Here is a 16,857-nt window from a genome sequence, read left to right on the forward strand (position 1 = left end):
CCCTGATCTAAATCCAATTGAGAACCTTTGGGGATGGATGGCAAGGGAAGTTCACAAAAATGGACAACAGTTCCAGACAGTAGATGGCCTTCGTGCGGCCGTCTTCACCACTTGGAGAAATGTTCCCACTCACCTCATGGAAACGGTTGCATCAAGCATGCCGAAACAAATTTTTGAAGTGATCAACAATAACGGCGGAGCTACTCATTACTGAGTTCATGTTTGGAAATTGGATTTCTCTTCTTGGGGGGGGGGGGGGGGGGGGGGGGGGGGGGGGGGGGGGGGGGGGGGGTTAGTTTTTTTTTGGAGGTGTGGTCCTAAACTTTTGATCAGCTGAAAAACAGCCTGTTTCAGTTTATTCGTTGTTTTCATTAAATTGAATGCTCAAAAAATGTTTTGTCTCACTCCCATTTCTTCTTGTTGCATGTTGAAGCTCTACTTGGAACCTTGTTAAGATCCAACCATACTAAATATGTTTTTTTGCCATTTTTCAAGTGGTCTTAAACTTTTGATCAGGACTGTGTGTATATATATATATATATATATATATATATATATATACATATACACATACATACACACACAGTATATAGGCATTGCTCAGTACCACTTCTCTTATCCTGCATATATGGGCCTTGCACAGTACCACTTCTCTTGGGATGGGCGTGGTAGTGGCCCTGATGAAATGATATGTCATGGTGTACTCCCTCAAGCCTTTGTTCCCTGGGGATCGGTGCCGTGAAAAGGTGGTATATGGACTCAGGCCAGAAGTAGAAGAATAAAAGTCTCTCTTTACTAAGTGCAAAGTAGACGTTGTAGTACATCCAACAGTAGTTGTACACAGTGCAATTTCTCTTCCCAGATGATGTGGTATAATGGCTGGTAAAGTAGGTGATGATGGCACCTCAGATATGCCATCTTGCTGATGTCCCTCTCCTGAACTTCTGGCTAACAGCTGTAAGCTGGCTCTTGTGACTGTCGGTGTCCACTGTGTAATCCAGGCTTTTTTGAGATGGCTTGCCCGTGTTGTAACGTGATGGGTGTCTGAGCCATAGTTGCTCACCTGCAGCAAAGTCTGAATAACTGTGGTAGCTAGGTACTCTGCTGACTAACGCTGCAGCTTTGTAGAATATCTGGAGTAGTGGTCTCACAGACGAGTTGGTTCTCTGGTCCCTAAAGCCCTAGGTGCAATAGGACGTGCTTCCTCACGCTCCAAGCTAACACTCTTCCCTACTGTGGCAGAAAATAGGATGATCTCACTCCTACTAATGGGGGAAGGAATCAGGTGCTTAGCCCCATTCCTGCTGCCAGGCATACCTCACCTGCTGGTGTACAGTGCAAACATTAAAAGGGTTTTCCAGGATTTTTAACCGATGACCTATCTTCAGGATAGTTCCGTTGGATAGGTCATCAGTATCAGATCAGTAAGGGCCCGTCAGCTGGGACCCCTGCCGACCGCTGTTTGAGTAGGTATGGGTGCTTGCAGTAGCGCCGTGACACAGCTTTGTTTAGGCCTAGTGATGCCACATTCATCGGTCACGTGGCCTAGGGTGAAGTGAATGGGGCTGAGCTGCGATACAATGCACGGGGTTGTGCTTGGTGAACCGACCCATTGCTACTGCGAGTTATGGTGTCTTCTCAGCTGATCAGCGGGGGACTCCCACCAATCAGATACTGATAGGGTTGCCACCGGGTCGGTAACTCACTGGCCAAGCCGGTAATTTAGTGCCTCTGCCGATGCTGGTCTGTTACTAATGAGTGCTTCCATTGTGGAGCGCTCATTAGCACAGCCTTTAACTCCCCCCCACCTCATCCATTTGATGGCGCCGGGGTCAGGACCTGCACTCCAGCATGATGACATCTCACAGCATTGACTGGAAGCAGCAGGACCTGCGAAATGTCATCACGCTGGAGCGCAGGGCCTGATCCCGGTGTCCTCAAATGGATGAAGTGTGTGTTTTTTTTTTTACACAAGCATAGAAGGGGGTATTATTAATATTGGGGGGCACTAATGGGGGCATTACTAACACTGGGGGGGGCACTTGTACTATAATGGGGGCATTAATATTACTTACTGGGGGGCTCTAATGGGGGCATTATTAATTCTGGGGGACACTAATTGGGGCATTACTACTACTGGGGGTTCTATTAATTTTAGGGGGAGCTAAATGGGGCATTATTAATTTTGGGGGGCACAAATGGGGGCATTACTGTTACTGGGGGTACTAATGGGAGGCATTATCAATTCTGGGGGGCACTAACAGAGGCATTAATATTACTAGGGGGCACTAATGGGGCATTATTAATACCGGGAGCCACATCATGACATGGCACCTTAACACCCCCACAACCACACCCCCTTTGGGGTGTGGCTTAACTTGGCCTGTATTTTTGGGTGGGAAAGGTGGCTAGATACTGATGACCTATCCCCACCTATTTTTTGGTAATATCAGGCTCTCTTGGTTGACACCTGGTCTAATAAATGTCACAATATAAATTATAATTCACAGCTTTATGAACTTGTTTAAAGGGGTTGTGTCACTTCAGCAAGTGTCATTTATCATGTTGAGAACATTGATACAAGGCACTTACTAATGTATTGTGATCGTCCATGTTGCCTCCTTTGCTGGCTGGATTCATTTTCCCATTACATTATACACTGCTCGTTTCCATGGTTACGACCACCGTGCAATCCATCAGCGGTGGTCGTGCTTGCACTCTATAAATGCCTCTACTAGAGATGAGCTTATGTGTGTTTCAAGTTTGGCGTACAAGGTTTGGGTTATGGAAGAACCCCGTTCTGGTCTGTGGTGGCAGATGTCTTAGATAACCTTGCACCACAAGATCTCTCATCCCTATTATCTACATACTAAATGCCACTTGCTGAAGTGAGGAGAGGTGAGCAGAGTACCTACATCGTGGTGGTCCTCCACCACCCACACCGGCAGGTCCCGGTAGGTCCTCAGACGAGGCCCTGGTGTGGGGTGGTCACTCATCTCCTGGCAGGTGGTGGCCGTGCTCCTGACAGAACGTTCACTTCTCCCCCAGTCTCAGCAGCTGCAGCTCCAGGCAGGACACAGAACACGGGCTCTGATTGGTCACCGGAGAAGGCCACACCGACAGGAACTCTAGCAGCACTACCTGACCATGTCCCAGACGTCTGGCCGCCATATTTACTAAGGGCGAAGCCAACCTTTTTTTGTTTACAATGCGACATCAATGACTGAAGCGTCCTCATTTGGCCTTCACGATTTCTCTAACTTTCTGTCGCTCTGTTGGAATGGAGCAAACAGAACTACGTCTGCCTCTGTAATATTCCTTTCCATTGTATCAAGCCATTTCATAGAGCTACTGACTTCGCGAAGCCCTAAATGACGCTATGGTACACATTGCCGCTGAAGGTCATATATTGTTATATGGCGTATAGAATACAGGCGATAATCTGCCCTTAATAAAGATGGCAGCCTCTGTACTTGCTGCGCTCTATGTTTATTGGTCCTCCCTGTCACGTGCATGATTGGCGTAGGCTTTCACCAATTGACGTATAGGCCTGGCCCCACGTGACTTATCTCGTTCTCTGCACGTGGGCGGGATATCCCGTTGATGCTGTTGGGTCTTCTGTGTGTAGGTGAGTGTGGTGTACGCTTGTTGTATGACATATGCATGCTACCGGGGTGATGCTGCTGCTCCTGGTTCTGGAGATTTAGTGGAATGTCCTGTTCTGTGCTCCTCTTCAGTATTGCCTATGGTTTCCATCTGTGCCCTCAGTCATATCTGTTTAGCCCTCATTGTTCTAAAATGGTAAAATGTGAGAAATGGTTTTAAAGCTGGCACACCCTGGTGCATGCCCTATGGGCAGTGTTAATTATACAGCCCAGTTATTTGGCTCCAGACCCTGTATGTTCTCATGGGCATCGCTCCTCTTACCATGCACATACTGCCCGTACACCGCAATGAAGCTTACATTTGCACCTATTTCCAGGCCCTGACATGGCCCCTGACCCCCCCCCCCCCCCCCCCCAACCCGCTCAACTGGCATACACGGTGCAAAACCAGCCGTGCGACAAAATATTGCACACGGCAGGACAGAAAAGGGGGCTTGCAACTAGGGCTGAAACGATTACTCGATTAAATCAAGTAACTCGACACAAAAAAATCCTTGATGCAAATTTTTTGCCTTCGAGGATTCGTTTGTGCCATGTGACCACGGAGCATGAGTGAAGTGCGTGCTATTAATCGCGCTCCGTGGTCTCCCGCTGGCCGGCACCTCACGGCACTGTATCCTGACATACACACATCGTCAGGATGTAGTGCACGTAAGCGCTCACTATGTCCTGACGCTGTGTTACGTGCAAAGCGTGAAGAAGACGATGCAATTGCGGAGTGTCGGCGGTGCCCCTACAGGAAAGGTAAGTATTTTACTTTACTGGTACTGGGGACTGATAGCTAGAAAGGGAAACTGATGGCAGTGGGAGGATGCCTGATGGCACCGGGGGGAGCGACCCAATGATGCTGTGAGGATTGATGGCATGGGGGAACTGATGCCACTGAGGTGTGATGGCACGGGGAGGGGGTTTTTATAAAGGAAAACATTCTTTTAATTAGTTTTTTCTTATTAGAGTACTCGATTAAGCGTTGGAGTAATCGGTAGAATACTTGATTACGAAAATAATCGATAGCTGCAGCCCTACTTGCAACACATTTTACATCCCCTAGTAAATGTCCCCCATTGACTTCAGTGAGAGATTTTCCAGGCATGCTCTGTGACCTGTGCAAAGGTCAGGAGGGAGTAGATGAGCTGTGAGATCACCCATTGTGAATGGTGGATCCTATTTTATCTATACAAAGGTGATATCTGTCGTCGTAATCCTGCCTTTGATTATAAAAGGTGACTACCTGTACTGAATTTATTAGAAGTAGTAGCCAGTGTGAAAGTCTAGGCTTTTAAAAAAATAAAAAAAACCATGTTATAAGGGAAAATAATACAGTGAATAGACTGTCACCTAGCAACCATGCATGAAAATCGCACCGCATCCACGGATGCTTGCGATTTTCACGCAACCCCATTCACTTCTATGGGGCCTGCGTTGCGTGAAAAACGCAAAATATAGAACATGCTGTGATTTTCACGCAACACATAAGTGATGCGTGAAAATCACCGCTCATGTGAACAGCCCCATAGAAATGAATGGGTCGGTATTCAGTGCGGGTGCAATGCGTTCACCTCCCGCATCGCATCCGCGCAGAATACTCGCCCGTGTAAAAGGGGCCTTATTGTTCTTGTTCGAAATAATCGCTGGTGAAACCTGCTTTTCCTTTCACTTTCAGCAGTATTCCCTGCATCCCGATTTCTATCAGTGATATCTTCCCCTGTACTGAACATATTGCTGTCATTCTGGTAGTATCTGAAAACTCGGACTGCCAGCTTTTCAAACAATACAAAGCTGGTACCAAACCAGAGATATGGGCAGATAAAGCAGCCCCCCTCCCCTCAGTCTGGAGGAGAATGAGGGAGCTGCTGCAGAGCTGACAGCCTGCAGGAGGAAAGGAAAACCGTAAAAATATATAGAAATGTGACTTTATCATCATTGTAGTGACCCAGATAATCAAATTATATTATTTTTATCACTGAATGCCGTGAAAAAAAAAACAAAAAAACAGAATAATGTAAAATTGCATTTTTTAAATTTTGTTTTATATATTTTTTTATCTTTCCCTGAAAAATAAAATAAGTTATTTAATACACAATATGTACCCCAAAATGGTTCCTAAAAGAACTACAACTAACCTTGTAGGGCGGCCCCCACTGATGCCATGGGTGTTTATTTAATTTTTTTTCCAAAAGCCCCCCCATTCGTCCGCTGTGGCCCCCCCCCAAATAATTTGGCGCGCTGTATTATAATGAGCAGTATATTCACAATGGAGAGGAGACACAGTCTTCTCCTGTGTGCGTCTCCTTCTCGCATTGAGCGCAATCCAATCAGAGCGGACCGCTCACAGCCAGGGAGAAGGAATCTTGCGAGAACTTGAGCTCCTTCTCCCTGGCTGTGTGCGGTCCGCTCTGATTGTATCGCGCACATAGCCAGAGAGAAGGAGACTCCCACAGCACAAGACTGTCTCCTCCCCATTGCGAGTTTACTGCTCATTATAATACAGCGCTCCAAATCATCGGGGGGGGGGGGGGGGGGTTTGCTTTTGAAGGGAAAAAAACAGCCGTCCTACAAGGTAATACCATAATTGGCCTATGTCAAAACTGATGAAAGGTCCTCTTTAAGGCTAATATTAATGATATCACTAAGGGGTTAAAAATGCAATATAGTGTCCCCTGAGTTTTGCGCCAACAAGATTTACTGCAGACGCATTAAAAATTTACAAGAAAAAAAGTGTCATTTTTGGGAGGGTTTTTACAATTTTAATGTGACTGTTAGGGGGTTAAGGCTAGGTCTACACGACGACATTTGTCGCATGACAATAAGTCGCGCAACAGGGCACAACTACACTGCAACATTTGTCGCGCAACATTTTGTTGCACCAATGTTGTGCGACAATTTTTATAATGGCAGTCTATGGTGCAACATGCGATATAGAGTTAATCCACGGCACTCCAAAAGATTTGTGCAAAATAAATTTTCACATTTAATTCTTTTTTTGCAGATTATCATTTGTATACATCCAGAGTAGTTTATTTATACATCATAAGTATTAAGCCAAATCAGACAAAAATTCCCGGACGTTTCGGTCATTACGACCTTCTTCAGCGGGGTCTTATGGCAGAGTAGAGAGGCAGGCGCTGCGACATGCACTGCAACATGCAACATAACAACAGTCGCAGAAAAATCCATCTCGAATGGATTTCCTGCGACTGTTGCGTCGCAGTCGCAGCATGTTGCAGTGCGACACCATAGACTGCCTTTATAAAAATTGTCGCGCGACATTGGTGCAACAAAATGTCGCGTGACAAATGTCGTCGTGCAGACGTAGCCTAAAGGGGCTGTGCAGGCTGTATATGTTGATGACCTACCCTCAGGATAGGTCATGAATATCTTAATGGCATGGGTCTGACACCTGGCATCCCCGACGATCAGCTGTCTGAAGAGGAGGTGGCGCTCCATGTGAGCGCTGCTTGCTGTTCATTACACTGCCCCTGGTCTCGGCAGTGCAGTGGAGCGAGTACTTGTAGTTACGCTGCACTGCAAGGGACACAACATGTCGTGGAATGAAGAGGAAGCAGCGCTCACATGGAGAGCCACCTCCTCTTCAAACAGCTGATCGGCACGGGTGCCCAGTGTCAGACCGCTGCCGATCAGATATTGATGGATTATCCCGAGGATAGGTCATCCATAAAAACTGCCTGCACAGACCCTTTAACGTCAGATAGGTGTGGGCCCCTGACCTCTGGAACGGGCCCCTGAAAGTGCATTCCCAGTGTGCTTTCCATTCACTTCTATAGCCAAGTGAGCGCGCTTTGCCATTTTTAAAATTTCATAGAAGTAAATTGAGACCACACCGCGCACGCATGGCCAGCTCTCCCATCACCTCTATTAGACTGCTGGAAATAGCCAAGCCAGCTCTCTCGCAAAACTACCATAGAAGTGATTGGAGGGTGGCCATGCTTGCCTGGTGTGCTCCACTTCACTTTTGGGGGCCCGTTCAGGATATAGTCATATGCCACCTATGTCTAAGATGAGACGACCCTTTTAATAGTGAACCCTTGGTAGAAAAAAAATCTATGGTCTAACTTCTGTATTCAGCCTAATGCAAAATAGAAAAAATAAGAAACTTTATATCTGGTATATCCAGGTTTTTCATTTGTCATTTCGAAAGGAAATTTTAGTCCTAATACCCTGAAATCTATAGTTTTTTTTTATTTTTATTTTTGTTTTTTTTTATAATGTCTTGCAATAAATGATAGCTGCTAACAGAATTTTTTTTACTTCAGGTAATGTCTTTGGAAACAGGAAGAGAAGGGCAATCGGCTAGAGGAGGTCAGACGGCTTCGATGCAGACATACCGGCCACAAAATGTAAGGCCCACCCAGTTACAGCCATCTTCTGGCCAGTATTCCTATGATACCCAAAGTGCTCCACCTCCCATGTTTTCTAGCCTTCCAAATACTAGTTACATGCCTCCTAGGCCGGATTACATGTGCTACCCACCGCCTGTGACTCCACCAACACAAAGTACTGTAAACCAGTGTCTGCCCAGGCCAACGTATCCTGTCAGGCAAAGTTACCCAATGCCACCCTGTTTTCCTCCTGTCCCTCCTTCTACTCTTGGGCCAAGTAATCCCCCGCCTGCGGGCCCTCCCACTGCACAAAGCACTTATCCTTACATGGTGCCTCCTCTAATGCCGCCGCCACCTATTATGCCCCCTCCCTTGCCCCATGTAGGCTATCAACCAGTATATCCCTCTGGTTATCCGCCACAGTCTTTTCCACCACCCCCACCCCCACTGCAGCCAGTATCTAACTTTAGTAGCTACCAACAGAATTCAGCCTCTTTTCAGGGCAGTAGCCATTACCGGCACACTAGTCACAGTCAGTACCAAGCCGACAAACCACAAAGCGATCACAGGGCAGCAGATAGAGTTAAGCACTATGATGCTCATCGACTCAGAGAGTACAGCCATAGTGACAGACATCGTTCTGAAAAACATTGTGATCGAAGAGATCGTGGAAGGAGTCCTGACCGGACAAGAAGGTCAGACAGCAGTCGACGTAGATCGGAGTATGAATACAGTAGGACCCCGTCTCATGGAAGGACCCCTCCCCGACATGGGAGTTATGAACGAAGCAGGTAGGTTATAAAACAATGCAATTTATAGTTCCTACTAGGATATGCTATCACTTTAGGATTCAAAGGGTTTTAAGCTCTAGGACTCCCACCAGTCTTAAAAATGAAGGGGCTGCGGCACTGAATGGAACTGTGCAGCTCCCCTGTGCGACAGCACACCGGCTGCAGTTCCGGGAGCTCTGTTCTGCAGGATAACCTTAGCAGGTTACACAGAACTGAAATAACACTTAAGGGTCCATTCACACGTCCGTTGTTTCTTTCCTGATCTGTTCCGTTTTTTGCTGAACAGATCTGGACCCATTCATTTTCAATGGGTCCTGAAAAAAAATCAGACATTGAGCTGTCCGTTTTTTTTTCAGGACCCATTGAAAATAAATGGGTCCAGATCTGTTCCGCAAAAAACGGAACAGATCAGGAAAGAAACAACGGACGTGTGAATAAGACCTAAGAGTATGTCCCCCTTTGAGGTTTTTACTACTTATATAGCTAGAAGTTATATATCAAGTCTAGGAATATTGCATGTGTTGAGTTCTTTAACATTTCGGCTGGCTGCCAAGACAAACGGTTCACGAGCTTGTTGCCAGACTCAACAGCGTATGTGAGGTCCTGTAATATAGCGGGAGAGTTAATTTTTTCTTAAAACTGACCAGCGCTTAATACAATAATATTTTCCTCTATTACCAAAATAAGATGTGCCGATACTGGAAGATTTTACCGTAAAAAATGCAGACTTGTCGCCGCAGTGGACTGTTCTAGGGTCTGTAACTCAGAATCCATACTAGTAGTTGCTGTGCGATTTGTCTAGTTTGCAGTAATTTTCTACTGTACTATGGTCGACGTTTACTTTAACGTTTTTTGTTTTTTTTGCATTCATTTGATTATACCCTTGCACTAATCTGCTTATTTAATTCTCTAATCATAAAGGGATAGGCACAGGCATCGGGAGAGTCGAAGATCACCAAGTCCAGGCAGAAGTTATCGGAAGAGGCCAAAAAGGTAAATTCTGTAACTGTAAAGCAGTCCTCTGGGGGAATGGAGGGCACACATCTGGCGCCTTCCATTTCTCTAGCACTCTGGAAATGTATTTGTTGTTGGACATAAAAGTTTTAGTGCAAGTTTAAGTTGTAGATTCATATTGAAGAATGAGAACTTTGAAGGAACACTTATGGAATTAAGTAGTGAACAAAAAATAAAACCAGAATATGTTTTATATATTTTGATTCTTTCAAGCAGCCGCTTTTGCTTTGACAGCTTTGCACACTCTTAGCATTCTCTCAATCGGCTTCATAGGGTAATTATGTATAATGTATCTATATAATAGTGGCTCCCCACCCTGCTTATTCTGAGTCTGTACGACTCACCCTTTCAATTCAATAAATATATAATATTATAGACATGCACTAATCACTTGGAAGAACAAGAACAATGACTGCGTATATATAAAATTGTATCTAACATACGTATTTATTAGCACATCTCCAAAGATAGATATAGATAGATATATATATATATATATAAAAAAATGATCAAAGATTATATGGCATTAGCAGTGGGCTGTTTCGATGATACATCCAATGAAATCACAATGTCTGTCAGCCATACTGCCAACATGGCAATAATAGTATGACTTAATACCAATAGTTCATTCTGGTCTCATGCAAGGTAAAGAATGAAGGATGTAATTTAGTAATCTCAGTAAAAGTATGGTAGATGAATACACTATATGTGTGACAGACAATGGTTATATCCAGTACAATAAGTTTAAATGTGACATTGATGATTTTCCAGTAAATGAGCAGGTAATTCACTCTGACTATATGTATATATGTGTGTATATATATAATTATCTCAATGCATTTAGTTAGCGTTTGTTATTATATTTAGTTCAAAGTTCTCCTTTGTTGGTCCTTCCTTGATAGTAAGAACTTAATAATGAGCCGTATAGTATAATCACTGTTAGTGGTATAGTATAAACCGATTGTGCGTCCCACGTGGTAACAGTGAGGCAGCAGGTATTTAATAATGATCCGTATAGTATAATCACTGTTAGTGGTATAGTATAAACCGACTGTGCGTCCCACGTGGTAACAGTGAGGCAGCAGGTATTTAATAATGAGCCGTATAGTATAATCACTGTTAGTGGTATAGTATAAACCGGCCGTGCGTCCCACGTGGTAACAGTGAGGCAGCAGGTATTTAATAATGAGCCGTATAGTATAATCACTGTTAGTGGTATAGTATAAACCGACTGTGCGTCCCACGTGGTAACAGTGAGGCAGCAGGTATTTAATAATGAGCCGTATAGTATAATCACTGTTAGTGGTATAGTATAAACCGATTGTGCGTCCCACGTGGTAACAGTGAGGCAGCAGGTATTTAATAATGATCCGTATAGTATAATCACTGTTAGTGGTATAGTATAAACCGACTGTGCGTCCCACGTGGTAACAGTGAGGCAGCAGGTATTTAATAATGAGCCGTATAGTATAATCACTGTTAGTGGCATAGTATAAACCGGCCGTGCGTCCCACGTGGTAACAGTGAGGCCGTATATGGCAAGTGCCTGTTGCAGCCGCTCGTGCCGGCGTCTCACGTGGTATCGCTAACTGTTCTCGGTGGTGCAGATACACTCGAGCCGGTCGGCTGTTGTAGGGTAGTGCTTACAATATCTGTGGAGCGCTCCACCTTTCTTTCAATAAGGCAATATTCTGGCAATAGATTAATAGATTATCCGGTGGATCCTGGATCTTTATTATTAATTCTGTAGTACCAAACGCGTTTCGGAGTTTGCCTAACTCCTTCTTTAGTGGTCATGTTTCATCAGAGATCCACCCTACTTATATACCCATATTCTGTCTTTCCCAAGACCCAAAATGGATTTTCAATTAACATCAACTCAAGCTGTTTTTGTATTTTGAGAGTATATATTATCCATATTTCATTCATATATCTGAATGCAATTTTGATGCATTTTCGATGTGTTTTTTTTAAAATCTAAATATGCATTTATTTATTTTTGTATACAGTTGCTCCTTACTTCAAATAATGATCCTTTGAGCTCATTTTCATTATATTATGTATAATTACAAAATATATTATATAAAAATAGTGTCAATGATGAAAAAATATAAATAGACGTAATCTTATCATTATAAAAATATAAAGTGATTTAATCATGTGACAGATCAAGGTCTTAGTCATTATACATATCTTATTTATAGTTCTATTGTTACTTCTAACAGATGGACTTCTTCTTTTCTACAGATAATTTGTTCATCTCCATTACATCGATGTACAAATTATCTGTAGAAAAGAAGTCCATCTGTTAGAAGTTTAAACGCGTTCCGTTTCCCTCCCACACCGAAGCTTGACAGGTAGCACATATGTGTGACCACCACTGCAGTAAAACAGCGGAACGCAGGCCACAGTGGTGGAACCTCTTCCAATCAATTATTTAAAGGGGTTGTCTCACTTCCGCAAATGGCATTTTTCATATAGACCAAGTTAATACAAGGCACTTACTAATGTAATATATATAATATATATATATATATATATATATATTGCCTCCTTTGCTGGCCTGATTTCGTTTTTACCATCACATTATACACCGCTGTTTCCATGGTTATAACCACCCTGCAGTCCATCCGTCGTGGTCGTGCTTGCACACTGTATGAAAAAGTGCCGGATTCTCTGATGGCTGGGACCACATAGGGTAGTGCTTCTTCCTATAGTGTACAAGCATGACCACCGCTGCTGGATTGCTGGATGGTCATAACCATGGAAACAGGCAGCGTATAATGTGATGAGAAATGTCCATGTTGCTTTCTTTGCTGGCTGGATTCAATCACAATACATTAGTTAGTGCATTGTATTAACTTTCTCTACATGATAAATAAATGTGATTTGCTGTAGTGAGACAACCTTTTTATTTTTACTGTACATAATGTATGACTTAATGTGCCACTAAAGAGCCAAGAGCATTGACATGCATCTCCATCCTTGGCATGGCTACTGTATGGTCACTTGCAGACAAGCGTTCCTCTCGCAGCGAGTCCGCATCGCAGCTCCCGGCCTGACCTCCCAGTGCTGCCGGGGGTCACATAGCATTATATTGGTTTATGATGCTATGTAACTCTTCCAGTTCTGAAATGTATTTGATAACACTGGCAGCATTATGCCAGTGTTATCCAATACATTCCAGAACTGTAAGGATTACATAGCATTATATTGATTTATGATGCTATGTGACCCCCGGCAGCACAGGGAGGTCAGGCCAGGAGCTGCGATGCGGACTCGCTGCGAGAGGAACGCTTGTCTGCAAGTGGCCTAAATGGGTTTTAACGATCGTGATCTGATTATTTCAGTACAAAGTTGTGATGTCATTCAATGTGATGGTCCAGTCCTGCACATAGTACTGCGTGCGGGAGCCAGCAGCGCTTGGAAGGCTGTTAAAGAGGACCTTTCACCTATTCTTACCCTATGAACTAACTATACAGACATATAGAGCGGCGCCCGGGGATCTCACTGCACTTACTATTATCCCCGGGCGCCGCTCCGTTCTGCCGCTATGCCCTCCGGTATCTCCGCTCACTAAGTTATAGTAGGCGGAGATACCAGTCCCTAAGTTATGGTAGGCGGAGTCTGCCCTAGCGCTGGCCAATCGCAGCGCAGAGCTCACAGCCTGGGAGGTTATTTTCTCCCAGGCTGTGAGCTCTGCAATGCGATTGGCCAGCGCTAGGGCAGACTCCGCCTACCATAACTTAGGGAACGGAGATACCGGAGGGCATAGCAGGAGAACGGAGCGGCGCCCGGGGATAATAGTAAGTGCAGTGAGATCCCCAGGCGTCGCTCCACATGTCTGTATAGTTAGTTCATAGGGTAAGAATCGGTGAAAGGTCCTCTTTAAAGGGGTTATCCAATTTTTTTTATTTTAATTTTTTTATATTTGTTCTCATTAAAAGATGCTTACGGGCAGCGGCTTTTCTCCTGGTCTAATTATATTTCTATAATGTTTCTATGATATTTCTATAACATGCCCTAAATTGTACATGTGATTGTAGCCGGGTTGCGGACCACAGCGCATGCGCAAGAATGAATCTCTCGCCACAGCAATAGCGAGAGATTCATTTTCATGCAAGTGCTGTGGGCTGTAACCAGGCTAGGATCACGTGCACAATCTACGCCACATGTTCCGGAAGTGCCAGAGCATATAATTGGACCAGGAGGGCAACCGCTGCCCTGTAAGCATTTTTTAATGAGCACAAATTAAAAAATTGTTACTGTAATCGGGGCATATGAAATAAAAAAAAATATAGCCCCTCTAATTTAATTAGGGTGGGCAGTAAATGGTTACATTATAATGTAAGGTCCCTTTACACTGGCTGAGGTGAACGTTATGTGAACACTCATGCAAAGGTGCTGCAGGGGTTGTACTGCCAACAATATGCAAACTGAATGGAGGTTGAACCATCCTAATTATTATTTGTTCCCCATTCATTTTGTATGGGGTCCGATGAAAGACCCTTTAAACGAGCACCGATCTACTTGTATGTTGTCAATCAGTGCTTTGTTATTTTCCGTCATCGGCTCCTGGAACAGGGCTCTAACGGTGGAATACTGATATGTGATTATAAGAAGTGTGTGTTTCTAGTCCTTCCCCTACTAGAGATCGTAAGAAAGCAAGATGGGAAGAAGAAGAAAAGAATACGGCCTCTGAAAGTCCATCGTCCCGCAAAGAAAACAGTTATACTTTGCTGAAAGACAAGGAGCTTCTGGATGACGGCCTGCTGGACCGAAATGATGAGGAAGATGAGGATTTGCTAAAGCCTGTGTGGGTCCGTTGCACCCACTCTGAAAGCTACTACTCTAGTGATCCAATGGACCAAGTAGTGAGTAGTCAACCGAAACTATAATAATGATAACTTACGGTTTAATGTTTGAATAGCGTTTTTTTCTTTTTTTTAGTTTTTTTTGTTTTGCTTTTGTTTAGAAGTAATAACCAAGTGATTTTACCCTCTTGGCACTGGCTAGTATAAGGTATACTGATCCAGGGATTCTGAAACGTGCCTTTGATAAACCCATGGGCGGACGAAAGATCATATAAACCCTAATGACAGGAGGCATGCATGGGAAATGTAGTGCCTTTATTAAAACCGAGCATAATACTTCACAATACAAAAGAACCTTGTGTAAAAGAAGTTAAAGAGGACCTGTCACCTCTCCTGATAAGTCTGCCCTAGTAACTACTGGCATACCCTGTGTAATGACATCTTCATGGATCATCATTTCTTATATTATTGTGTTGTACGGTTCCTCAGTTATTGCTACTAGAAGTTTATTAATAAATCTACAACTGGGTGTTACTGGTTGGGGGGGAGGGGAGGGTCCCTGCACAGTCTGACAGTCTGACTGATTGGATAGTGTCATATTGTGCATGGGCACAACCCCAGCTGGTAACACCCAGTTGCAGATTCATTAATAGACTTCTAGTAGCAGTAACTGAGGAACAGAACAGCTTAAAGTTATTAGAAAAGATACTCCAGAATTAGTATTGCATGACGAATAAAGTTATTTAGTAAAACAGATATGTCAGAAGTAGTGACAGGTCCTCTTAAAAAAGCACAAACCATGTTTCTTAAGGATAACTTCACACCATGCAGGTTGTGTGGGTTTTCCACAGGGATTTGTGTGCAGAAAACCTGTAGTGTAATACAGTATCAGCATAGTGAATCAAAGTTGCCAGATCCCATGTACGCTTTGTGTATTCTTTGTGTGAATTTCCTTGAGGATTTTAAAATCGACAGCATGACAATTGTTTGTGCAATTCCACACCTTATGTATAGTGGTTTTTCCCATAGTCTTCAAATAGGATAGGATTTATGTGTGTTTTTTAATGTGGTTATGGTGTGGATTTTCTGCATGCAAATTTGCACATACCCTAAGGGCTCATGCACACGGCTGTTGCTCGGCTATACCCGTATTGCGGCCTGCAAACAGTGGGTCCGCAATATACGCGCACAGGCCGTGTGTGCAACGTATCACATATGCGGACCCATTCGCTTGAATGGGTCCGCAATCCGAGAGGTGCCGTTCGGAACAGAGGCACAGATCAGAAGCCACTACAGAGTGCTTCTGTGGGTTTTTCCCTCACCCATGCGACTAGGACCTCCCATCCAGGACAGGAAACCTAAAGAGATAAAATGGTTCACACCCCACCACACCTCAGTTCAGGTTTCCTGTCCTCCAGATAGGAGGTACATGAGGAGCTCTGGCTCCTACCGTTGCTCGGGAGGTCCGTGTCTACTATACCGTAAAGGGACCTAATGCTGGCGGCGTCAGTCTCCTTGGGAGCCGCTGCCCGAGCCTGCTCTTCTTCCTGCCTCCTCCCAAACCTCATTGGGGAGCCGCTGTGGCCGTGTTCAGGAGGCTCCCGGTCTATTGCAGCAAGGTGCCCGGCGTCTCTCTTCCAAGATGGCGGCGTGCGCTTCTCTTGCGTTCTGCGCATGCGCGCCGGGATGGCCCCTTCCGGCTCATTGATGTCATTTCCGGGCGCCGGGCATCCTCATGCGTTGGATTAGGCATTTTTGAGCCTAGGTGTTAAAAGGAGCCAAGGCGCGTTTGATAAATTGCCAGCAGGAGAAGGCAGCCAGCCTTGTGTGAACACACTGCTGTGCAGGATCTGGGTTTCCACCAGCATGTCGGAGCCAGGTGATGCAGGACGCGCCGACCCCTTGGAGTCCTCGAGGCCCACAAGCCCGGTATTGGTCCTGAGGAGTGGGGAAGCTTGACTCTACTATTGGTGAGGTTTATCCTCTCCTAATTAATTTTGGGTGTTGTTTTTGCTTTATTGTTATAGATAGCAAAAACGCCAAAGAAATCATCCAGAAAGCAGAAACATAGAATGTGGAGAATGTAGAGTAGCTTTAGCAGCCTCTTATGTAAAATCACTATGTCAAGCATGTATAGATAAGTTTGTTATGGAGGAGTCTCACAGATTATCCAGAAATATTAAGGCCTTGGTACGGTCAGAAGTAAAATCTTCTATTAAATCACTTGGTCGGA

The 16,857-nt window shown here is 44.4% G+C and overlaps 2 protein-coding genes across 3 annotated transcripts in view; one reads left to right on the top strand and one right to left on the bottom strand.

Annotated features, from left to right (window-relative positions):
* C5H5orf22 (chromosome 5 C5orf22 homolog) overlaps positions 1 to 3,156 on the bottom strand; it is an 81,174-nt gene extending 78,018 nt beyond the window's left edge. Inside the window, exon 1 of one of the 2 annotated variants that reach the window (XM_040432379.1) lies at positions 2,916 to 3,156. In XM_040432379.1, coding sequence (XP_040288313.1) covers positions 2,916 to 2,996 — 81 coding nt within the window. In that variant the 5' untranslated portion in view covers positions 2,997 to 3,156. Of the gene's footprint in view, positions 1 to 2,911 lie in introns of both variants that reach the window. The other variant, XM_040432380.1, reaches the window with a different exon arrangement.
* A 423-nt stretch (positions 3,157 to 3,579) lies between these two features.
* DROSHA (drosha ribonuclease III) overlaps positions 3,580 to 16,857 on the top strand; it is a 351,648-nt gene continuing 338,370 nt past the window's right edge. The window contains exons 1-4 of the mRNA XM_040432119.1: positions 3,580 to 3,628; positions 7,940 to 8,796; positions 9,718 to 9,789; positions 14,447 to 14,684. Of these exons, the coding sequence (XP_040288053.1) occupies positions 7,943 to 8,796; positions 9,718 to 9,789; positions 14,447 to 14,684 (1,164 nt within the window). The 5' untranslated portion in view covers positions 3,580 to 3,628; positions 7,940 to 7,942. The remainder of the gene's footprint in view (positions 3,629 to 7,939; positions 8,797 to 9,717; positions 9,790 to 14,446; positions 14,685 to 16,857) is intronic.

Source organism: Bufo bufo, chromosome 5 (genome assembly GCF_905171765.1).
Source record: "Bufo bufo chromosome 5, aBufBuf1.1, whole genome shotgun sequence".
Taxonomy (NCBI): Eukaryota; Metazoa; Chordata; class Amphibia; order Anura; family Bufonidae; genus Bufo; species Bufo bufo.